This window comes from Passer montanus, unplaced genomic scaffold (assembly GCF_014805655.1).
Source record: "Passer montanus isolate IOZ18808 unplaced genomic scaffold, ASM1480565v1 scaffold22, whole genome shotgun sequence".
Lineage (NCBI taxonomy): Eukaryota > Metazoa > Chordata > Aves > Passeriformes > Passeridae > Passer > Passer montanus.
In genome coordinates, this window is record NW_024366815.1 from 7,605,550 (window position 1) to 7,631,860 (window position 26,311).

Sequence of the window (26,311 nt, forward strand, 5' to 3'; positions counted from 1 at the left end):
AGAGAGCCAGGTTAACATGTTGACTACACTGAGCAGTGGAAAACATTCAGCCTGAAAAGCAAATGAAACTACACTGAGCAGTTGCTTTAAGGTTTGGAAAACATTCAGCCTGAAAAGCAAATGACCTGGTTAGAGTGTATTGTAACAACTGTAAGTGCTCTAGAACTTTTGTTTTTTAAAAAACTCTCCATATGGAGACTAGAAGTGGCTGTTCCAATTATAAACTCCAGCCTCCTGCACAAAGACAAGCAATGAAAATCCACTGTGTAATTTTTATTAAAGTATCATAGCAGAAAAATATCAGAATAGACTGGAATTACTGACATCTAATTTAAAGCAGTAACTTTCACTACAAAGGTTATCTAAAATTATAACAGTCCATACCACTGTTTAACTGTGTAGACTTTCATGTGAATTAGCTCTAAGTCAGACATTTCTCCATGGCTTTAGAGCCAGGAAAAAACACACTCTCCATTGACTTTATATTACAGCAACACCTCCAAATCTAAAAATGAATGATAATTTTAAAAAATAAAGCAATTCAACAGTTTATTGAAATGCAGCTAGAACATTTCTTTAAAAGTCCAAAACTGCACAGAGCTGCAATTGTTAGTTCACCTGTACCCATATCAACCAAGGTACACAGGAAACCTACTGGAAAATAAATTTTCCCAAAGGTGTGCTGAACATATATGTACTTGTCAAATTTATAAACTTTCCTTAGAAGTGAAACTATACTAGTAATTATTTGTTGTGTCAACCTCCTATTTATTGCACATGTCTAATGGAAGCTTTAATGAATGAGCACTAATGGGAAAACCAGAGTAATGCATGCAGAAGTCGTGCAAGCTCACTTGTTTTAAAGTACTGTCTTCCATCCTTAAACCACTTCATATACTTCTTACTTATTTATTCTTCTTATACATTTACCAGATAAAATATTATCATAATCATCTTTCACATGACTTGAGATCAAGTACTGCAGGGACAAAAAAGATGTAGCTTCAGGTTCAAGACTATTCTGCATCCTTAGATTTTGATTCTCCAAATCAGCTCAAACCTTACTAAAAACTGGGATACAAGCAAGCTTAAAATATTGTTAGAAAAATCTACTGAAGAATTAAATTGTTCTTTGTCAAAATCATGTGGTCTTTAAAACACTGAGCCTCTTTTCTACAAGCAGTTAGATTTTCAGTCTCTGTAACCCATTTTATTCCACTTTTCTTTAAAGAGTAATCACATTACTTTCAAGCTTAGAAAAAGCTTCTAAGTAAAAATCAGGCTTATTTTTGTAGAAAGTACACGGCAGCAACCGTCACCAGTTAGCGGTGTGCGCACTGCATTACAGCGCCAAGTTTTAACATCACAAGTTAGCAGACTAACCCATTTTGAACAAAAGATTTAATCATTCCATAACATTTTGAAAGACATTTTTCCTCTCTAGTGATAAAAGCCTAGTTTAAATACAGGTTTTGCTGTTCCTAAAGCAAATTAAATTAGCAATACTAGCAGTCAGAGATTAGTTTCAGATTTTCTGTGCAAACAGTATCAACAGCACCTTGAACATGCATATGACTCTATATATATACATATATGGGATTTTGCCTATATAGACTTGTCTTCAACTTATTTACAGTGCTGAGCTCTTGGAAGGCATACATTTTACTCCCATCACCAAAGCTCCCTATATATTAGCTACTTACAGACAAAATGGGCAGGGTGAACCCCACTGTGTAGAGGACAGTGGATGTGATGGTACTGTCATGGAACGGATACTTGATGCTGTCATCATTACAGAAAAAGCCTCTCTGATACGGTTTTATTTTGGCCAAGTTTAGAACACCAAGGGGTAAGCCAGCTGTTGGGGGAAGGAAAACAAAAAACAAAAACAAGAAATACATGTGGTTAAATAAAAAAAAAATAAAAATCATTTCTAATCATGCATGGAGGAAGCTACCAAACATGCATAACTCAAATTTCCTAAGTATCATGCAATGCCCACACTTAGCAAATTCTGTTTATAGACACTCCTCTTTCAGAACACTACTTCAGAAAGACTCTGAGGTTACCCATCAGGTAAAAAAATCACGCTATAAAAAAAATACAGAGTTCAAAGTCTTCCATCTATAAGGTAAGCTGCCACAAAACCACACCGAACCAAGATAACATTCAAGAAAAAGCCTTTGCCCCTCACATGACTAAACAGTTATTAAGGGCGGGCAGCCTTTAGTCCCTCCTCCCTCTTCCACTACCCCACGACCTTAGCTTGTATCTAATTTTCCACCCTTGTTCTATACACTATAATGTGGTCAGTGTTTACAGATAAGACAAAGAATAGACACAGGTTTTGTCATGGTTAGGCAGTTAAAAATTTCATGCAAGTAGTTTTCGTGCAGGAAATGGGAACAAAAGAACTGCAAGGACACTAATGGACACTTTGAATGGATTGCATCTCCAGGATATGAGATTATATTTTGAGATTGCATTTACACAGCTTTTGTACACTTTGTAACATTTCTGCATGAAAACATACAAGTTATTAATATCGCAGCTGAGACCTGGGTACAAATTATAGCTCTCTGAATTTACAGACTGTGATATATTACCAATTCCCTCTCTTACAAGTTAACTTGAATTATACTGACAGCCATGCAAAAGAAGCCATTAAGACTACTGATAATTATATTCAGGTCTAACTTATTTCTGGTAAGAACCACCTGCCATGAAATACACATTTGCAGGAGTGATAACCTCAGGAAATCCAAGTTTTTCTTTTTACTTTACTTCCTCATAAAATCTAAGCTTGGAAAGGACCTCCTAGATCATCAAGTCCAGCTTTTAACCAAATAACACCATGCCCACTTTCTCCTATTCCTCTGATCAACTGAGTAAGCAATAGATTAAAGTGGGCATTTTACATAATACTAAATCCCCAAACAAAACAAAAAGTAAATTTTGTTTTAAAACATGGTAAAAAAGGGAAAGTAACTGTATTTTCCCCAACATCCATGAAATATGTAATTCTGCAAATAGACACTCTGTTAATTAGAGGGTGAGTGCCATTACTGAAGCAGAAAAGACTACTCGGTATATTAACAACCTGACGTACTGAGAACAAAAAACATCTCAAAGAAGTTAACATGATGAGTGATTGCTTTGATTTCTGGTGACACCTGTTGACTTCCAGGTAAGTAGCTTAAAGGTGTTTTAAGTATGCTTATTGCTATATACTTCATCAGAAGAAAAGACATGAAGAATGAAACAGTAGGAAGAGAGTGATGAATCCCAGTCCCTTCTTTGGGCTGCTGAGTTGCAGTGCAAAGGCTTGTGAAGTGCCTATTGAAACAGTACACAGTGGGTAGCACCCCAGCTTTCAAATCCTCTTCCTCACAAGGAAGCAGTTTGGGAGTATTTTAAATCCCCTTATGGAGCAGAAGGAAATGTTTTTCACAAATCATCTGAAACATGAAAACTGTCCACATTACTAATGCTTAGCATCCCATATAGAAAAAGTAAACCAAAATACAAAAGACATTAAGCTTATTCAACTTCAAGCACAAAGTTTTACATTATGTAGCATGGTACGCCCTTGTATCAACTACATCTCAAAGGTCTCTCTCCTTCCTTCTGCTTTAAGGATGGAGAGAAGAGCTAAACCTTGACCAAGCGAAAGTGGCAGACAGAGGCAGATGAAACAGAACTGCAGCCCTTCAAACATGAAGGGGCTACACTGAAGAACTCTGAAAGTTCACTCTGACCAAAGGATTGCTGTAAGTCTGCAAACCTGGAGCCAAGTTTCAGCTACTCTCAAGGCCATGGCAAGATTCCACTAACGTAACACAGAGTCCATGCTTCCTGTCTTTACCTCTGCTGTTGCATACCCAGCAGGATGATGGAATGGTAATCCCATTACCTATTTGACACAATCATATCTTCTCAAACAGGTCACCAGATTTTCACATATGGAAATATCACGTGCTGATGATTAACTTAAGCAGCAGCTTGTGTTTTGCGTAAGTGGACTACTTCACAGACATAAATACCAGTCTTCCTCAAAAAGATACTACAATCTAATATCAAGAACACATCATAAACTTCTGACCTGGAAGGGGGAACATGAAAAGTAGCAACTAAAGGGGTCAGATGAGAACAGTTTCAAAGTGACTGCAAAACTCATCTCTGTCGCCTACACTAAAAGAATACAAAAAAAACCCAAAGTTAGTTACACATCTTACACTAACTGCCCATTTCCATTTTTTTCATTACTGTTAAATTCTCACTGCAATCTAAATGATGCACTGCTTTCCAACAGTGGACTAGAAGATTTTGTCAAGTGGTATTCAGTTGATCATTAACCTATCCCAAATAGTGGCAGCATTTTTACTGCTGCCCATTTTACAGGGAGAGATGATGAGACAAGAGTACATGTAAGCAAACAGTCCTGAACTTTTCATTGTAAGCAGAAAAAAACCCCACCACTAATGTACATACCAGGTCAGTATGGCCATTAGAGGTGCCAAGCATTTCCATGACCTTTAAGCAGGCTGAACTCCGAGGAATGTACTTATGTTCAGTCGCATTAGCTTCTACAAACTGGAGCAAAGAGTGACCAAGATCGCATCCAAGATCACCAGGCTAAAAGGCAATCCAGTAAATTGTAGAGCAGCTCTCATGCCTTATACTCTGTTCAGTATACCTCCTTTTCCTTTACACCTAGCCAGTACCAGCAGTAACCCCAAGGTGCTCTTCTGAACCAGGTAGCTTTATACCTTAAGGGATCATAAAGGCTTAGTTGTTCCTCATATCCTATAAAGCACGACCTTCAGCTGTACAAAGAAGTAATAACTTGAAGCTTTTACTTGAAGTCACCCATCATTCAGACTGGAACATATTAGAGTTGGATTTCATCTACTCTCTGGTAAAAATTGTGCAGTTTGTCTTGTCAGGAACTAGTGACCAACAGATTCTGGGCTGTTTTGCTAGGTAGTAGCAAGAAACAGACAGCAGTCCTCTGATCTTTCTCCGCCCTTTAATTATAAAGGGAAAACAACCTGGTCACTCCTCCAGGGCTGTGTGACTTACAAAAGGACAGAATTCTGCAATGCTCACACAAATAGACTCCAGCTAACCCACAGACCAGGCTGGATGGGGCTTGGAGCTGCCTAGTCAAGTGGAAGGTGTTCCTGCCCATGGCAGGTGTATGGGAACAAGATAATCTTTAAGATCACCTCCACTCAAAACATCCTATGGTTTTATAACCCTGAAAGCTACAGATGTAGTAACAAAGTTGAACAGGAAAAGAGATGCCAAAGATTTGAAGCCTTTGCCTATGAAAGAAAGGTAAACAAGTTTCACGCACATGAATAATCAAAAAAAAACATAGAAGGGTTTTTTTAAACTCCCTCTCCCACAGTAAAGTGGGAGACAAAGGTGAGAATGAAGCCTGAATGATTCAGCAGGGATTGCAGGGATGGAACAGCCTTTACGTTTTGGGCTAGAACTGTAAGAACAGGGCAACACACATTTGTACAGATACATGAGGTATGCTGAGTTCACAAAGTTTCCAACTCTAATTTGTAGATCTAAGCCAGTTGCAGTGTAGTTTCCACTGACAACCCACAGTAATTCAGAGTAATATACACAGCCTTCAAGAACTATTTGATCACATCTGACTGGATGACATAGTGTGACAAATGCCTGTAAGAAGGGAAGGAAGGGAGGTTCAGGCTAGGAGAATAGGGAGGAAGTCTATGTGAGAATGGTCCTCCACCCACAGAAAAAGAATGTTAAAAATTAAATACCAGTACCCAAGGGGAGAAAGTGAATTTTTTTTTCCCAAGAAAATCTGCTTAATCAAAAAATGTCAATTTACTGTATTTTTAGTGGATTTTTTAAAGACTAAATGAAAATAAATTATATTTATTTTTTATAAATAAATGTATAAATTTTATCCTATAAATGGAAGTGATGAGTACCAATCCATCATCTTTTTACAATGTGTGTAACACTGCACTACTGTTCTGATCTGTGGCATTTATCACACTGGTCATTTCAGAGTGAAGTGCTTAAGCTTGGAGTCAAATTCTGAAGACTTCCAGGTGTCCATATAGCTTTAGCAGCAAGCTGCCTGTTTTTCTTAAAAAGGAGAAAAGCATTTAGAGCCAAATTAGCATCTTTTACAACAGTTGCCATAAATATTAAATATCAGCAAAGGATATTATTGTTTTATCTCTAAAAGGAAAGAAACTCTTAAAAGTTTCTAACCACTTCTGTGATACTGTACTCCCTAGTTCTCAGTCAGATGCAGCGCTCACAAAACTTGGCTCAGCTTCAAGAGGAACCCAAGACAACCTAGATGGTTCTGTCCTTCACCCACCTCTGGCCATCCCCCACTACCCCTTTCTTGCCTTGGCATTAGTTTTCACACCAACCTGTCCAAAAAGACAAGCCCATGTTTTTTCAGAGGCACTTGCTCATCTGGCCAACTGTATTACTTTAAGATCTGGCTTAAAGGACAGAGTAAGAACATGAAACCAAGGGTGTGGAATAAAGGACAAGGACAGACTGGGACAAATCAACTTCAACACCTCATGAAACTGCATCTTGATCAGTGCAAGCCAAGGATGTGGAATAAAGAACAAGGACAGACTGGACAGATCAGCTTCAACACCTCATGAAACTGCATCTTGATCAGTGGTGCTTTCTTCCCCACAATTTTAAATAGTACAAAGGAATGCACTGTATTTTGTAAACACATGTTAATTAACCCATTTGGCCTCCTTATCTGTGCAAGTAACTGAATCTCCAGTTGCGGTTCTGTGCAATCTCATGCTGAATTGCTGTTTCAAGTCCTCCAAGACAATATTACTCTGTACTCCTATCTGGTCCTCAATCAGGAAGTTCTCTTCAACAAAGCAAATTAATATCTAGGAACTGGGAGAAAGGCAGTTACCCCTAAGGGATACTACAGCAAATGAGAACATTCTAGCTTGATTATTAACTAAAGCTTTTTCCTCATGCTGCAATGAACTCACAAGTAAGTGTTAATTAAGAGAACCTGTACTGAACTAACATGAGACTGAGAAGAATTTGTGTTTTTCTACACTTACCCTGAAGAACATGATCAATACATTTTGCTCTCGATATACTGACAAAGTCGCCTTCAGGTTTTGTAAAGAAACACACAGTTTATAGTTTAGAGTTAGGGAGTGTCAAAAATAATACTAGCTGCACCAAGAAACAACAAAACACATCAAATTATATCCTGAAAACAGATGAGCTACTTTATACAGCTTACATTCACAGATGATACCGTTAATAATCCCATAGTCATTTCAAGCTAAACCTATACAGCTGTCAATTACTACCGAGAACAAGAGACAATTTAATGTCTCCTACTCTTACGGATGTATTTTTGCTTTTATTTTCAGACAGGACAACCATGTTGGCTTCACTCTTCATTTTTCAGTGCACAGTCTGGTGTGCGGAAGTAGGCAAGAGACTTAAGAAACTCAGGTCAATTTCATGCTACTGGAGAGAGTGTGGAAACATCTGTAAAAGGTACTGCTCTCTGCAGAAAAGGAGACGGGCTGAAATTCTTTCTCTATGAACAGTCAAGAGAAAGAATCAACACCTTTTAAAACAGGAGGTTCTGGAAATACAACAAACTACCAAGAGGAAGAAGAGATTAAAATAATGAGAAAGCATTTAGACTTTTGATAACTAGAGGTAAAGAGTGTACAAGAGAAAAATAGGTGCACTATTTATTTGCAGTAGCTGAGACTACTAAGTGGGTAGCCCACAACTTACCCCCTAGCCACTTTAAAGAACTTTATCTTACTTTTCTGCACTGAGGAATGTGAAGTATTTCTAATACCAGCAAACTGATTGTTCTGATAATGCCAGAAGCTGTGATAGGCTTCAGTAAACAGGATACATGTATTTAAAAGCATGAACAACATTCTAATCTCTCCTACAATTCTACCTGCAACTTCATTCTACGTCCATTTTTATTTGTCCTCTGATCTATGACCTGGCCAGCAAAGAAACCAGATCAACAACTGAGCAAGATCCTTGCCACTTTTTGTTATGCCAGGCAAGGGTGATGGAGGCAGGAAGCAAAGGAAACCTTCCTCTGAGCTCAAACGGCCTCAACACAAGCACATAATTTCTAGTCCAGTCATTTACTAAACAGAACTACATCATATTCCAGTTTCTCTGCATTCAGCAGTCTACTACATGGGAGCACTAGTTCAGTCATCTATAGTCCCAATTAATTAGAGAATGTCAAGACTCTTGTTTAAAAACATTAGCATGGACAAGTGTATTCTCCCTTATATCTACATTTCAATTTTTAAAATTGCCTTTACAAGCACTCAATACAAGTTACTTTAAAACCCATGCAACTGTCTCTCCTGTGAGCACTTGGAGAGCTGCAAATGCAAGTTTAAAAAATGCAGAAACAAGACAGTAATATATTCTACCCTGCTCTATTACTTAGAGAAACATACACCAGACAAGTGAGTCAACTGCAGGCTCTGCTTTGGTCAGGGGAAAGAGAAGGCTGAAGCTGGCCCAGGGATGGACACACACCTGGAAGTCATTAGAGTTCACGCAGTGAACTCGCTGAGGCCAACTGCCCCATTACTGACAGACCTGAGAACAGTAAAGAGCCCAGACTAAGAGCTAAAAGACACTGTGGGCGCAGAGGCAGAGAGGGGACGGAACGGGAGAGGTCAGCAGTTCTTTCATTGCAGTGCTGTTCAAGGGGTTAGTTAGCTATGGGAAGAACCCAACTGGCTGCAACCAGAGTGAAGAGTGACTTCTCCCCTCCTGTATATAACCCCTCCTATGTAGAGGAAATTAAATATTTCCTCACTGCTTGCATTATGTGTTCAGCATCAAATTCAGTTAAAGCTTTGATGGTATTGTATGGAGAAATAAAAACAATGTACATGCCTCCAAAGATGTAGATTTCTGCATACAATCCACCTAAATTAAATCATGGAGCTTACAGGTAAGGAGGGCAACACAGCCAAAGAAATGGAACTATCAATACAGGGACAGATTTGCTTTTTTTTAACATAAGTGACACCAACTCTGAACTTCATTCATGACTACTCTTTTAAACACCACAAGTTGTAACAATTTTCCCATTTTAATCTTTGTTTTGTGGGAGTGCACAACAGGAGGCTTTCAGAGTATTTCAGCTATAACTACACACCCTAACTTGAAATACCATTCACTCCAGAAATATAATAGGCAATTAGTTGTCAGGAACGTAAAAGCTCATTTTCCAATGAGTCCTACAAGCATAACAGTATTTTATTCAAACAGTCTTTAACAAAGTCAGCAGTGCTACAGAGGGACTCAGAATTTCCATGACATTGTATACTCTCTCATACACCACGTCACTTTACACTGCACACACTGCTGCATGCCACCATGTCTAAGAGAACAGAACTTCGTTTTCACGTGAGACTGAAGTCTGTAGTGTCTAATGGTACATTTTAAGAACAAACTCTATAGAAAGCCCAATCTAAACAAATTTTAAAGGGAAAAGTGACCATGCCCCATATATTCTTGAGCTATCAGAACAGTTTTGTTTTGTATTATTCAGGAGACTGCCCAAAAAGTCCATTACTTCAGAATCTGGAAAAAATATTATACAACATTGCTCTTGACACTTGAGTACAATGAATAATGGCACAGCATAGAAAGTTTTACAGTATGTATAACAGACCAGGGGCTGCTTTCCATTTGTAGTAGAAGTTACCAGCATTAGATTTGTGATCTCAGTTTCTATGTATTAAGTTATATAATTTTCTAGTGTTGATGATTGGACTCTTACATTTAAAGAAGGGCTGGGAAGAATTAAAAGAATCTGCAAGCAGAAATAGCAACCTGACTTCCATTCCCAGGATCTCCACTAGTGTTAGACCTCGCCATCACACTGGCTTGGAGTATTTTAGCTGAATACATAGGCTTACCTAACAACATAAAATTGAAGCCCAGTTTCCACAAGTCAGCAAAAACTACAAAAACGCACTCCATGAAACACCAAGGAAAGCAGACACTAAATAAAATAATGACTAAGATGATTTTCAGAATTTAATAGAGAATAGTTTATGACTATTTGACAGGCTTGATCTCACTGTCTGCCTTCTGTATCCCTTAAGGGCCATTAGCTTGCTGAGTATCAGAAGCTTTTCCTGGTTATAATTAGCAGTTTATTCTCTCAGGTCTCTCCACCACCAGTTACCAAACCACCCCTTCAGCTTAAAATAAGCACAGTTCACTGCCCTTCCATGCCTCAAAACATGGCAAACAAATTTAGACATATGCGTTTGCCTTACCATCCCAGTACTCCAGTTTCAGAAAATATCGCAGCTACTGCTTACTTTCAGTGACTTGTAATCTAAGACTTCTTGGCAATAACAAACTAAGTTAAATGGACAAAAATGCACTAATACTAGTTTGAGGTAAAAATGTCACTGTATTCCAAGGGAGGCAGCAGACACCCAAGATGCTGAAATTTGCTACCTAATTCCTTCTGCACTAAGGCAAAAACTGAGCATAATTCCTGTTTGGTACAGTTTTCTCCTTTCCTAGGAAAGGGATCACAAAAAATTGTGACCCTTCTTCCAAATCAGGCATGGCTAAGTAACAAATTGAAACTACCTTATGAGACCCAAGGAAGCCCCACACAGCTCCTCTGAAACCTGCTTATTTAGCAGAGGCAGAAAAAGGAGAGGAGGAACTAAAATCTAGGCTATGTCTAGAAAATCCATTGTTTCCTCAACAGCATCACAGAAATAACAGTGTACTGATATGGCTCATCCATACCTTTTGTTTTATTAAGCAGCATCTGGTGGATAGGCATTCCAAGACTGGTGTCCTGATCTGACACACCTGTATTTTCCAATCTGAAAATTTTTAAACTCTTCATTTTCCTGTTGCCAAATATCAAGACATCACATGAATGAGAGATGCCAAAATTGAGCTGAAGTACAATACAAGTAAAACTGAAGTGCCTTTCCAAACTTCTGAGTCAGACCACTTCTTGGCCACAGCTTTTTTAACATGAATTAGTACAGTCTATAATAGAGTAAAAGCAGCCTGTTCTTGTACTGGTCATTTCCTCTAACTCAATGTGGTAACAGAAAAAGTGTTTGATAAGTGCACTAGAAAGTTTCAACACTGTCTTTCTATATCACAATTTGTTGAAGTTTATTTGGGTGAATTTCTGGCTTCCATACAAACAAGCAGTCTTGATTTTAACAGCTCTGACTGTATGAGAAGGATTAATGCATCAGAGAATCTGGCAAAAGTAGAGTCAAGACCACAATGCAGGTTTATCAACAGACAGTTTTGGTTCTGTACCTTTGAGATCAGTCTCATAACTTGAAAAAGGAAAATTCCTCCCAGAAAGTGGGTCAAGTCGTTCATAGTCAATTGTTAAACAAGAAGAGGCAGGCATCAGATCCCTAATATAAGTAGGACAATTTTTTTTCGTTTTAAAATTGCAGGATTCAACTATTCTGGCTGGTAGATTGATTATAAGTCTACTCAGAGGCAGGACTGAGAAATTTATTATAATTTACTATAATTTTCAGAGATAGTTACTGCTGAAGTGACTATCTGTTTTAGTGGAGGACGTCCCTAACCATGATGGGGGGCTGGAACTACATGGTCTTTTAAGGTCCATTCCAACACATTCTATCATTCCATGACTAGTGTTTCCAGATGTAGTGGCAGTAATACAGATTAAGGAAAAAAAACCAAAAAACAAACAAACAAAAAAACCAACCAAACAAACGTAAAGACACTTCAACGACAAAACAAAAACAGTTTCAGAAAGTATCCTAAAGAAATCTTGCTTCTTCAAAATAGCTTTAAATTATGTTAATTCTTGTCATAAAACTAGCTTTCTGCTGGTCATCCATTACCTGAATTTCTAGTGTCTGTAGATTTTTCAGTTGTTTTCAATCAACTATTTTACCTGAATAAAACCTAAGAACTGAGCTTCTTTTGCAGGACAGGGGATAAGGAAGATAAGCATCCCCACCAAACCAAGCAGATATAGCAATAAATCAAGCTCATTTTAAAGCCATATTTCTGTTGGTGGCATATCTTGCCAATAGGTTTCTACGCAATTCTGTTCAGCACTTTTTTCTTTTTTCCTCCATCCAAGGTGAGTTTGTTTTAATTCTCCTGGACTAATTCTGGAAAGAGGATTATCAGTTGTGGGGGATAGTAAATCCTGGTCAGCTGGCATACTACAAGGCTCAAGTTCTCTTCTCATTGGGTACTTCCAAGAGTCAGGTCACCTCTTTGTGCTACCTGCCTTCCACTGCTGCAACACAGTCACAGATAGAGGATTATTTTAGCTTAATCCCCTCATCAGCATCTGGTCAGCAACAGTGCACCTACATAAAACTGTGCAGCAGCAGGCAACCAGCAATCAACTCTTCATTTCCCCCCACCAGGACTGTGATTATACAGCCTTCAGACCAAGCTCCTCTCAGTCAGTATCAGTTCATGCTGCCTAACCCTTTAAAACAAGGAAGCATGTTGCATCAGCTGAGTACAGCATAAACAAGCACTCAAGCAGTACAGAGGGGAGGCAGGAATTCTTCAGCTAAGAGAGATTAGCTATTTTATAATTTCCTTTTAGTGTGATACTTAATTTTCTACATAAAAGGTCAGAAGCCCCTCCTTGCAAAGGTCACTGCCTTCATGTAAGAAAGCTGCAAGAGCCCTTCTGACTGTTTAAGGCAGAAAAAAAAAGGAGGAAAAAAAATCACCAGGACTCAAGCAGCTGGTAAGGAACCCAAGAGCTGATAAGTATCTTGCTCTACTATGCCAAGAGAAAATAATATAGTCCTGAGTTCACAATTTGGCTCTTGGGAAGGCACTGGAAGGTGAACTAGGATTCACCCATTGCTGTAAAAATTTAAGTGCAAGAACTACCGGGTTTGTGTCAGAAGTTAGTACAAGATACAAAACAGCAAAAGCTGGCAGAACATGAACCAGATTGCTGACTTTGAATAGCGTTCATTAACTAATTGATCTGTTACCTAAAGTTTTTCTGCACGGTTCAGATCAAGAGGGAGTGAGTCTCTGGTAAAGCATCTATCTTTATTTTGGGGAAAATAAAAAGTGACTGTTGCAAAGAAGAAAGCACATGGGGAGAAGAAAGATTTTCCCAGTTTCAGGTAACAAGTATGTCTCCAATTAACTGAGAGTGTCAACTTAATAAGTACTAGGTCATGGTACCTGGTGGAGAGTGTCACCAAAGACAAACTGCTGTTTCACATGAACCTGTTACAGCTTTACAATGTATTCATGAACTAGAAAAAGTATTTAGCACCCACATGATGTGGAAAATAAGAACGGTGACACATATGTCAGTGAGTCACAAATAATAGCGGAGGAGGTTTTATTTGAACTAGGGCAATCAGGAAGTGCTAACCCACATAGAAGAAGCCTTCCCTGACTGCACAGCAATACCTTAATTGTCACTGGGACTGCAGCCTCCAGCGACAGCTCGAGTAAACACTCCCAAGAGAGGAGAACAGCACTGAATGCAAAACACTGTGCAAGGTGGTCCACCCATCTCACCCCCACAGGTCACACCCTGCAAAAGAAAACTCACTGTGTCCTGTACACATGCATCTGCTGTTTAGCAGATGTATGCATGTATCACAAAACATTCCAGCAGTCTTTAAACAGCAAGCTGAAAGTAATATCAGTGTTTACTATTTCTGGACGCAGTTCACATGTACTCCTGTTTGGAAGGATGGAAGTCCTTCCCTTACTCAGAGGCAGTTTCATGAAAAAAATAATAATCATAGTAATGTATAAATAAGACTGCCATAATCTCACCTTCCCCACAGTCACAGGGTAGGACATGGAGAGGAAGATTAAATCCCTACACAAGGACAAGTATATTCCACAGCAGTTGTAAATTTAAGTAATTCTTTACTATTTCAAATATATTGCAGAAAAGTGAATAGAGCAGCAAGGGTTTAATTCTTTAGAAGGCTTCAGTTTTTCTGATCTTGGGTTGTACATATTCTTGCATTACACCAGCAATCTCATATTGACAAGTACACTCCCCAATTACTTATTATTATAAGTAATACGCTTGTCAGTATTATTATAAGTAGTAAGCTTGTCAGTAATTGCATAGTCAGACACGGGACTAGAGAAATACAGTTGTATTGCACCCCTGCACTCAAATTACACATGAATTTCAACAAGTACAGACCAGATGAAAGTCGTCCCAGAGATGTGACAGAAAGCGTTTTCCTGATGGCTCCGGTCACCTCTGCAGAGCTTCCTTTAATCTTTGTGAGAGTCTGATCTAAAGATAAATGTATTTAGCAGTTCTTCCACTGATTGCAGGAATATTGCCATGTGTTTCCCAACTTTGTTCTTTAAGCGTTGTTTACCTGCCTTAATGAAAAAGGAACCTGATTTGCAATCAAACAAACAATAGAGTAGTAAGAGAGGCACAGAGGGTGTGTATATATATATATAGTGCCTAATGAAAACACCAGTTGCAAGCTAATTAAGCTGTTCTAATAAGCTATCATTTTCTACATGACAGTTTGGAAGTGTAATAAACCATAAGAACTAAGCCTCAGTATCTACCTGTGAAAAATGGTTTTACTACTGTCTAGAATGCCAATCTCTGCCATGCTATATGAAACATCTATCAGAAAACCTAGGAGAGACAAGTAACAAAGGTATGAAGGAGAAAGAAATCCTGCAGTCCAGGCCACTCATGCTCTCCAGTGCCAGAAGCAGCTGAGCACCGTCCACTGGAGCGTGGGGAGTAAGGGAGGTGCTGCCTGCAGCACTGCAGAGCTGCATGCGGACATGCAGCACACACACACCCAGCACTGCAGATCAGCACACACAGAATGCAGATACACCCTCCTCACACTATTTGAGGACAGAAGCTGCAGAAACCTGCAGCTTTTGCTTTTTTCAGATTGCAGAATATGAAGTTAATTTAATGCTGAAACACCACTGTTATTTTTAGAAGAAGAGAATTATCACGCAGATAAGAAGGAAGGAGTTGTTTTCTCCAGGCACCAAAGACTGCTTTCCCTGAATTCTCTCTCCTTCAGGGGTAAAAAGGCAGATGAGGGAGAAATCTTTTCTTAAGGATAATTAAAAGAAACTTAGACTCAAGTCTCGGGGAACCAAACTGGCCTAATTTTAAAGATGTTTTTACCTCCGACATTTTTTCCCCCCTCTCCGCACCTCCTCTTCTTTGATGTCTTTCTTATTCTCTTACCTTGGCTCCATCTTAAGCAGTTCACATCTTTCAACAAATCTATATAAATCACAGACACACAGAAAAATCACAGAATAGCTCTTTTTTCCCTTCCCTTTCCTTTGAAAAACATGCTGGGAAAGTTGAAACCACACAAAAACGGCTTGACTAAACCAGGAGTGAGTACACACAGTAAGAATCACGCACTTCCACTGCAGTGAGTTCATGGGTGTGTCAGATCACACCAACTTCAAGTGGTATACTTGGATATCACTTAGGCTTCAAGTCCAACATTACTGAGACAATTTTTCTTCCCTATCTGCACTTACTTTGGAGAAGGTATAAACAGGGAAAAAGAGGAGAAAAAAGAAAAGCTCTGTATTAAGTGGCAAGAGTTACCTTGGGGATTCTGAGGATGCTACCCCTTTTTGTGGTAGCACGGGCTACCACACCAAGATTGAGGGCTCAGTCCTCAACTGAAACTGGTCTTCCTAGTTTTTAAACCTTCAGTTTTGTTGGAGGCCTTGTAGTCTTTGCAGTGGAGATACCAGGTATCATTTATCCATACCAGCAAGTCACTTTATCTGGGCAGTTACCTCTGTCATTTGAGCAGATATCAAAGTGCACAGGCAGGGGGAAGGGCAAGGGAAAAAGTGAGAGTAAAAGTCCACAATCAACCGGAACTTTTTTTTTTTAACAGTAAAAAAATTAAACAGCCCACTAGACACAGGTAAGACCTATGTTCTTCTAAGGGCCTGTCTCAGCCACATGAGAGGCACGCAGAAGAGGAAGAGAACTTGGTCCCACATCCAGTAGCATTCCCATTCTGCAAATGGAAAATCTTTTTATCTGAGCTAGAGTTTCACTGAAACCTGTAACTCAATGTGTTTAAAGTTGCAGGTGTCAGGGAACTTCGTATTATGCACCGCCTGCATTTTTCAGACTTTTCAGGAAGTAAACAAGCCCAAGGGAAAATAAAAAGTCTGGCAACCTCCCAGCACACTGTGACACCACATAAGTGCATCTGTGATCCAAATGCTACACAGGGTGAGGGAGAGAGAAGGGAAAGGTGCATAAACTGCTGTGACACTGCAGAGCAAGGTGAAAATCCTGCCTTCCCAGGTAATGACTTGGGACAGGGAAACCCTCATCCTTTTAGGCAGATCACCATCAGGTTATATGCTCCTGCAGCCTTACTTTCAATATATTTTGGTTTCCTTGATTATTCAAGATTACTTGCAATATGCTTCATGCAGACCAAGCCATATGCATAGTGCAAAATTTTTGTCTAATTACAAAGATTTTGTAATGACAATTATACAGACAGACAAAACTGCTTCAGTCACCATAAAGACAGCATGACAGCATAAACCTCACAAGAGCACAGTTTGATAAAAGTCCTGATCTGAATAAATAAATATAAAAAATTAAAATAAAAAAAAAAAGATTGCTCCCAGTGGATTACATGGATCCACTATCATTTTGCAAAAGCTCTCTCTCCTGTAACATCACCTCAGAGCCATGTATCATTCATCATAATTTTGCTTTTTAATGGCATTTAGCTAGAGGTACAGTTGCTATTTGAAGCATCCAATAAGAGAAAAATGTCATTATATTTATACTGATGCTAGAGAAAGCACTGATCAGCCAAGCAAAAATTCATGAGGTAGGCCTGAACATGACAAGAAAGTACTTCAATTACTGAAGTACTGACATTATTTGCTCAAGAAGGAAACATCCTAAATCAGCACTTTCTAAGACCAACAAGTACATCTCCAGAGTGTAAAGACACTTCCCAGGCTCTCCTTCCTAAATACATATCCAGAGTGTAAAGACACTTCGCTGCTCCCCATACTGAAAGCTGCCACTTCCTTACCAAGTGAAACTGCCCCTTCTCTGATAGGTAACTGACATCATTGCTCTTTACACTGTCTCATTACATAAAAGGAGAGTTAATGCAAATTGGCAGGACACAAAACAGTTTCAATAGAGACTGATTAGAATAAAGCAACACTGGGAAGCCAATATTTGGGCTGGCCAGGACAAGCATTGCAGCGCTGTGGCAGTGTGCTGTGGCTGTGCCGGTTCAATGTCGCTGGCCATCACCGCTCCTGCCCCGTCTCTCCGTGCCGCCCACGGACAGGAGGGCGCAGACACGGCGCTCTAATGACTGCCGCATTTCGCTTCCAGCCTACAGCTACAGCGGGGGCTCGGTGACACCGAGACCGCGTCCAGCCCCAGCCCCACAGCGAATCCGTGCCCTGCTGCCCAGCACCGCCGCGCCTCTGCAGCACCCTGCAGGGATGAGGCGTGTTTCCGTGATGACGGCCCCTTCCAGGACGGCTTCCCGACTCACTCGGGATAACAAACACATCCCAGGCTGCAGGTATCTACCAGACAGCTACCTCTCCAGCACTGGCTTTTGCCACAACCGGTTTTCATCCGACAGAGGTAGTTAGAGAAGGAAGAGTAAGGACATCAGAGAGAAGAGGGAGCTTCAGATGTCAGTGGATAAGCTGCAGCAGCCTCCCCCCGGCGCTTTCCCTTCCCCTCCCGGCCCACGGCAGCGACCAGACCCCCCGTGCGGGCGCGGAGCGGGAGGCGAGGAGCGAGCGAGGGGCGGCAGGCACGGCGGGGGCTGCGGGCCGGCGGGAGCCGCGCTCCGGGCGGTGCCGGCGCGGCGCGAGGGGGAGGCGAGCATGCGATCAGCGCGGTGCCGTGCGGGGGGAGCAAGGCGCCCCGGGGGCGGCTCCCCGCGCTCCTCCGCGGCCCCCCGACCTACCCAGCAGCACGCAGAGCACGTCCAGCGCCACGAAGGGCAGCCGCGTCCTGTCAAACATGCTGGCGGCGCCCGGCGGCAGGCGCGGTGACAGCCTCGGCCCGAGGGGCGGGAGCGCGGCGGAGGCGGCAGGGAGGGGCTCCAGGCGAGGCGCTCCGAGGGAACGGCCCCCCCGCGCTCCGGGCACCGCCGAGCAACCGACGCCGTCCGCACTGCGCTACTGCCGCCGCCGCGGCCCCCGCGCGCCTTTAAGGCCGGGCACGGGCGGCGGGGCAGGGCGGGAAGGGCGGGCGGCGGCGGGCCGAGCCGCCGCTGCCCTCACCTGCCGGCCCGGCCCCGAGGGCACGCGGGCCGCGGCTGGGATCCGGGAGGAAGAGGGTCGGTTCTCCGCGGAGAACACGGGGAGATTATATTGTTATCATTATTTGTTATTATTAGTAGTAGTATACAAGGAAAAAGCTGTTTGCACCTCTGGAATCACAGAATCCTCCGGGCTGGAAAGGACCACAGTGGATCATCTGGTCCAACCTCCCTGCTCAAGCACCAAGCACAACTTGGCTCCATGCTCTTGGCACCCACCCATTTTAGAAATTTACACACGTTGACGAGTTCCCCTCTCGGTTGTCTCTCTCTTCTCAAGGCTGAACAGGCTTTCTACGTGAGAGAGATGCTCCAGTTCCCTAATCACCTTTGTTGCCTTCTGCTGGACCTGTTCCAGGAGCTCCATGTCTCTGCTAGGCTAAGCAGCTTAGAACTGGACATCCTACTCCAGATGTGGCCTCACCAGGACTGAGAAGCTGGAAAAGTGCTGGAAAATTGCAAAAAAAAAAAAAAATTACAAAACAGCTGGAAGCAGAGTTTCAGCCCAACCCAACCCAAAGCAAACTTTTTCCCTGTTAAAACCTTTTATTTGGAAAGAAGATGCCAACACAAAGAAAATGTTTTCTGCATAGCCACATTTTTATTTTAGCACCATTGATGACAAACCTGACAATTTTATTCGCCGGTGTTAGGGCTGTTGGGCACAAACGTGCAGCTCCTGCTACAGAGCACATCTGTGTTTTTTTCAAGGCAAGTGTAGGTGGGATGCGGCGCTTCCCACAGAAGACCAGACATGAGCTTTTCAGCCGTATCTCATGTATTGCACTCCCTAATTCTGTAAACAGCTTCACTTTGTAAAATATCCTAACAACTGAATAACAGATTTGAGGGATCAACAAGAGAGACACGTTCTTGAGGTGGAAGTGCCTCACTGAATATCTTGTACCTTCAACTGTGCTGCCTAAAAAGGCACATAAAGTAGTTCCACATAGAATATATAAGGAAATTCTACATAGTAGCCTATACAGGAGATCCCAATTTTATCTCAATTTTTTCTCAATTTTATCTCAAAAGCATCATCCCAGCTACATGTCAAAATGGACAGTTCTAGAGATTAAAACTACCCCTTATTTCTTTGAGTGCACTGTAAATTAAAGAGCATATTTTCCTGTGCAACTGTGCTGGGATGGTTTCATGGATGTAGAAATTCCTGTTCTCTTAAAATGCATGAAGTAATGGAACAAATTGGAGCACAACCTGGCAATGAGGAGAACTGGGCTTATCTTTATGAGACCTGCTGCTGAAAGAAAAGTGTGCAATCTGCTCTGTTCCTCACAAAGCAGGGAATTGTTCATGAGGTCTTAAGTCAGTAGATAACATCCCTAAAATTGCAAGATGGTTAGAAAAACCAGAGGACAAGCAATGCAAACATTTCACACACAATTGCCATAATTGTTTTCTTCAACCCAAAAGCATCAGGCTAATCTTGTTCAGGCTAAGCTGCAAACAGCTCCCTTGATCCACACCCTTATGCAGCAAATTAGAGACCTGAGAGATTGCAGTAATTGAAATGGATCTCTTCCCAGAAGAATGTGAGCAAGATAGCGATTACACTTGAAAACACCTGGAAATTGGGTTGCAGCACAGCATTCACTGACAGAAATTAATCACACTTTATTATTGTCTTGCAGTTTCTCTGTATCACCCTTGACATGTAGCTTGCCTGAGGGAAGAGGCATCTTTGCAACCTTCTACCAGAATTCAGGAAAGAAAGCAGTCACCGGTTCCTCTCCAAATTTTCCATTGCACAAGGGATATGAGCCTTGCTGTTGCAACCCTAATCTCACCACTTGGCTTGCTAGATGCTGGAAAACCCCAGCTGAGCACAGTTTGGGGCTTTGGGTAGCAGTGCACAGTTCTAGACTCTCAGAAGGCTTTTCCAGGCTTTCTTATTCGGGCAGGTATTAACCATGGAAACATGCCAACCCAAGCACTTCCAGCCTGAAGTACTGCTCAGATTAGCAAAACCCTACATTTACACGAGGGTTATGTTAGCATAAGTACTGGCATCTTCAGATATGTTGTTATTCCATACAAAAAAAAGGATGTTTTGGTGTAAACTGAAGAAAGAGTAAAAAAATCAAAGCCTGCATACTTGAGTACCTTTAACAAATAAAAGGGTGTCTGCAATAGCAACAAAGCCCAGGGTGAAGGAAAGGGTAAACTGATGCTATTTGATTAGAGAGCATCTGGAGCAGTATATTCCACAGTTGGTTGTTTATAAACACAAATAGAAATCATATTCAGCATTAGTTGGAGGTTCGGGCTTTTTAACTATACAACACAAATACCAGAGCCTCTAAGTTTCAGTTTCTCCTGATACTGTGAAAGCTTTGTAGTGTCTCTCACCTTCAAGGCATTTTTTACTGCGTAGGCTTTGCTTTGTAGCTGTCCCTCACAGCAAAGTGCTAACTACTGCCACTGCTCTTAGCCACTATAGTGACCCAGTGAGATCAAGTCAAAGCCACTCATATGCCTAACAAAATGCTAAAGAACAATTTTGGACACAAGTGATGAAGGCAGTAGACGAAGCTCATAATTTATGTTTTCTCATATCCCTTAATGAGAGTTACATGTTAAGTTAGTCTTAATATTACTCTCTAGAATTTAGACTCTTCAAAATATCTTCCCCTCTCACCTATTCTCTTGCTTAGTACGGTTATTTAGTTGGTTTGTTTGCTTGTTTTTAAAATGGTATCTTTTCATTTATTTAACGGAGGGCAGTGGGCAGCAGCAGACACCAAGTTAAAACCTTATGAATGCTTTTGTTTTCTTCGGTTTCTTCTACAAATTGTGATCTCCAGTGTTTCTACCATTCTTCTTAGAAGTTTTGTGTTATAAGGATTAAATTCTCAGGAAGTTTATCAGTCTCTAGTGGTACTTGTGTGATAATTAATTAGTACTGACCCAACAGGACTCTTAACTGCAATTAACATTCATATGGATCAGCAGCTTTAGTAAATGACGGGACTTTCCCAGGGTTGTTTCTCTGTAGCTTGTTCTGGGGTGGGAGTCAACAGCTCTGAATGAGCTGTTACCACTCAGGAAAGGGATGAGAGGGTCACTGTGGATAGTTCTGGGAAGCCATCTTCTGAGTGCTCAGAGAGAGAGCACCGCTCCAACCATAGCGCTCGCTCGGAATGCTAATAGGAAAGACAGCAATCTGACAAATCTCATTATGACACATTCCTGAATGCCAGAAATCCCACATCAAAATGGGTAAGTAGTAGCGGAGAAATCCCGAAGTAAAGCAGAAAATAAAGCATTTCTAGAACTTGCATACAACAGTTTCAATGTAGCAAAACCAGAACATGGTATTTCAACATTTAAATAGGCAGGAAAAGTCTTTATGAAGTAGAGAGCTAGAAAATAATAAAATATGTGGCGAAGGTTAAATAGGTAACAAGCATTCAGTACTATGCATCAGCTAAGAGCTAGGGAAAACTTCTACAAGATACTAGACCACAAGACTTTTTTACATCAGAATATTGTGTAATGTTTTGCCTCTGGGTGCTGTGGAGCACAAAATTACAAAGGAGCAAAGAGGCACTAGGTGAATTCATAGAGGATAGGTCAACAGATCATGGCAGTTTCAGAAATATCCCTCTTCTGATTTTCCCATGTTTAGAAAGAACTGCTGGGAAACAGTCATTCCATAGTGCCTGTTTCTTAAACTCCCCCATAACATCTGCTCCTGGGCACTGCTGCACAGTTTTTGGCTGGATGGACTTGAACCGCGTCAGGTCTTCATATGTTCAAAGCCAGTCTGTGTGCACAGTGTAACACTGCAAAATGCATTAGTAATAGCAGAGATTTAAAAGTTCAGACACATTTGCAATGTTCCATCAGTTTCAGATTCTGCAACACTTTTGTGTGGCTGTTTTGAATTTATCTGCCAAAACCCTGCTCATGGAGTAAGGAGGACAAGGAGAAAAGTTGGCAGGATAGCCCTTTGAATTTATCTTTCAGGGCACAGGATTTGCCTCTAACAAAATTACATACTCTGCTATAAGATAGTAGAGACCTGAACTCTTAATTCAGCTGAAACCCCTTGCTCAGAATGTTTCAGGAAACAAAATTTAGATTCCATGAAAATATCTTAGCCTCATGCCTCTTGTTTTGTTTGGTCTGGCCATTTAGTTGTTTTCTTTCTTTTGTTTCTATGTCTCATGTTTGTTTTGTTTTTAGTAAGGGAGCAGTGAGCAGTAAATAACACTTACATTTCTAACAAACAAAGTATGAGGATTTTCCTGTATTCTCTCTTTTAATTTTTTTCCTTTTAAGTACTGATGACACTTGTTTGGGTACTTCATCCCCACACATCTCTCTTGAACTATTCCCCAGAAGGTCCTGCTGCCAGGCTGACTTGGGGTTGTCACCTACAGGCAAGTTCAGATATGTGAAGGGTTCTGCTCCCCCACTTTTAGGTCAAAGTTGTACACCATTCCCACAAGAGATCTGTTTCAGTAGAAAATACAAGTTATTTCTAAAGATTAGCCACAGAAATAAGGAATCAAGCCAATCTCACCAGACATCATCATAACATATTTAATATTCATGCCCATGTAATGAGCAAAAATGCATTAAACCCAAAGTATATAATTTTGTTTATATTTTATGGCGTGTATCATACAGCCTCAGAGGATTATACAGCATTTCTTAGAGAAAACACTTCAGGCTATGTCTACACAAGTTAATTAAGTGGGGCCAACTCACACTAAACAGGTACTGGCACATGATAGTACTGTTTCTATGTTAGCTCAGAGATGGTGTTGTTCAGGACTATCCCAGGCTGGAGAACATTCCCCATGGCAATTTTGCATGCAGCCATGCTATTTTGATAGGAAGAAAAAGCAGCTGTGTGGCCATCAGCTATGCTCTACCAGTTGGCCTTAGGGCTGAGAAACTCTCTCTGTTTGCTCTTTATTGTTTTCATTATTTGTTTCAATTACAAATATTGCTCTGAAGCAGTAGGAGACCCTGAAAAGAAGAATCTCTCAAGGGCACTCACAAAATGTTCATGTCTGAGTGAAACTTTCATTAAAAAGGTCTTATGATTATTGCAAATTGGAGTGATTTAGAGGCTGCAGAATTTGTCCTCTGTCTTCTGATTTCCCTTTTCTTCCCTTCTTGATCATGCTTTCCTGTCAAAACAGTTAGCAGAACAGAGGTAACTCTGCAGCAGCCACACATCTCAAGAGATGAACTTCAACAGGCTAACCAGTTGCACAGGAAGAATTTGCCACTGATGTATTAAAGGCACCCAGTTTTGACCCATCGCACAGATAAAGTGGTAACTCAGCCTCCTGTACCTGGTTGTGTTCATGTTTGGGTACCCATGTATCCATTTCAACAGAGAGAAGATAAGCTTGGAGGAATATGTGTGTCCCTGCAACTCTGTCTAGGTGTGCTTCACTGGCTGATCAGAGCTGTGCATTCAGGCTGCAGCAGATAAGGAGCCTGTTCCTGCTGCTACTCCCTGCTTGGCAGCAGCAGCCCCACCCCTGACCTGACACCCTGTGCTTTAAGCAGGCTGCGAACTGCAAGGAAACCATTGCCAGGCAGCAGCTTCCAGTCCTGTAGCACTTGAGGATGGCCTGGATTACCAGTAGAAGTACCGCTAGAAGTACAGCATGGGAGCACACACAAGCAGAGAGAGACCCAAAAAGAGGTAGATCTTGGGTTTTTTCCTGGCCCAATGCTTCTGCTGCTGCTGTGAGCAGGATGAACCACCTGACAGCCACCCTCCAGTGCTACGTCTTCATTTGTGTTAGTCTTCAGATCAGCTGTGATGCCTTACCATACACATTTCCTAACACAGTGGATTGAGCCATTACAATACTTCTAAGTCATATTCATCCACAATTCTCTCTGAAGCTAAGGCCAAGCCAAAATACCCAGAATGACTATGGGAATTTGTCTGTAGCAGACCTTTTGCAACACTATTAGTCACAGTGCTATGCTGTAACACTGTTTTTGTTTCCTCTCCACTCAAGATTTTCTTTTCTAGTGTCTAGATCTGAAGAAATTTATTCACAAGTTTATAGCATTTGTTTTTTCAAGAAATTATAACTGTATTGGATAAAATTAAACCTTGGACATATCTCCCTTACTGATATAACATAGTTACAATAGCCCAACCACGTAAGTGATGGCAACGGGAAAAATAAATTATGAGGGGGCTGAGAAAGTGAAATAACTATGGACAAATTGTCACCAGAACCCCAAAACTGGAAGAATGAAGTAAAAAGGAAACCTGCTTCAGTAAAGATTGCAGAGCATATTTATTTCTTGTACATCTGAATTATTTCTCATGGAGCATAATCCGGGCCAGTTCCTGCTCAAAACAGTTAAGAATGGAGGAGAACAGATCAACAGATGACTGCAACATTAATTATGTAGAATTCTTCCTCAAAGCATTATGTGAGAATTTGGGTCCTGATACATTCATTATCTAATGGAAGCTTTTGCTTCTCCATCTTCTATAAAATAGTATTTGATTCCTTGAAATAGTCATCATAGTTGAACACAAAAAGCCACAGCTGGAGCTACTCCAACATACAGAGTGTTCAGTTACTGAAACCTTACACTTCCTTTTAGTTTGCATTCTACACCCTGAGCAGGAAACATGGGATTTCACTTCACTGTCTTGTCTCTTTAGATGGATTCACCCTCATGCCAATAGTAGATTCAGTGCCTTAAAGCACAAGTTAACGTCTCCTCTAATCTATTGCCAGAGCACAGAATGTCCAGATTAGAATTAAGCCCTGACCACTTGGTATTTACTTTCATTATATTAATACTGTGAGGCCCCAGTAAGATTGAAGCCAATTGTGTTATGTGCTGTGCACACTCACAGCCACTGCCTGAAAGACCTCAAAAATAGGGTGAGAGAAAGAATTATTTCCCACAGCAGCAAAAATATCTTAATTGTGTTGCTGTTCTCCTTGAGGCATTACTCCAAGAGAGAAGAGGAATAAACCTGTCTAAAATGAGTCATCTGTGCAGAAAAAAGCATAACATATTCTCTTATCTCCTGTTTTATCTTTCCCTTCCACACTGCTTCTTCTTTCCCAACCAGAATAATAACAACATAAGAGTGAAGTCAGCCCTGGGCAAGGACGTTGTAGTGTCTGGAGCACCAGAAGCAGTGGAAGCAGGCAGGAGTCTCACTCTGTGCTCTGGCTCCTGTAGTCAGAGCAAGCACTTGGCAAAGGTGAGGAGAAGGATTACATCTGTCAGAATAACTTTTATGGGACCCAACTCTTCCAGGAATTGTTTAAAATCCACATAATGCTTCTGAGTGTTAATGCCTGTATTGGGACATCTGCATTAGCAGATAAATGTGCAAGAACACGTTTCCAGACATCTGCCTAGTGATCACATATCTGAGCAGTTTGCTGAAACTTGGTCTAAGGTCCGTGAGGTCCTTGGGCTCCTGAAATGATTTCCAAGGTTTGTAATAAATCGTGCTGCTGAAGTGTACCATGGTTAAGCAATTCTTGCATGATAGAAACAATATGTGGTGCACTGCACTAAAACAAATCTATGTTATTTTAACTTTTCAGCCTTCAAAAGCTTTCTGAAGGGAACATAGAGAATTTCATATATATATATAGAGGCTTTGAAAAAAAGAAGAAAACTTTTGTGATGATGCCCCCAAATTATCACACCCTTAGTACAAGTGGATGATAAAATGCTGATCATTGTGCATTGTATTAGTAAGAAGTGAGGAATAACAGTGTAGTCTTTAAGGTAAAGGCAGTCTCTAGATTTCTACAGAGCCCTGGTTGAATTGCTTACATCCCTCCAGCTAGGTCCATGATTTTTTAGCCATGTCAAAGGAGGGAGGACTCAGAGTG

The 26,311-nt window shown here is 41.0% G+C and overlaps 1 protein-coding gene across 2 annotated transcripts in view; it reads right to left on the reverse strand.

The window, feature by feature from the left end:
* PLPP1 (phospholipid phosphatase 1) overlaps positions 1-18,275 on the reverse strand; it is a 65,531-nt gene extending 47,256 nt beyond the window's left edge. The window contains exons 1-2 of one of the 2 annotated variants that reach the window (XM_039709631.1): positions 18,072-18,275; positions 1,704-1,858 (exon numbers count right to left, since the gene is read on the reverse strand). In XM_039709631.1, coding sequence (XP_039565565.1) covers positions 1,704-1,858; positions 18,072-18,129 — 213 coding nt within the window. In that variant the 5' untranslated portion in view covers positions 18,130-18,275. The remainder of the gene's footprint in view (positions 1-1,703; positions 1,859-18,071) is intronic. The other variant, XM_039709632.1, reaches the window with a different exon arrangement.
* Between the last annotated feature and the right edge of the window lie 8,036 nt (positions 18,276-26,311).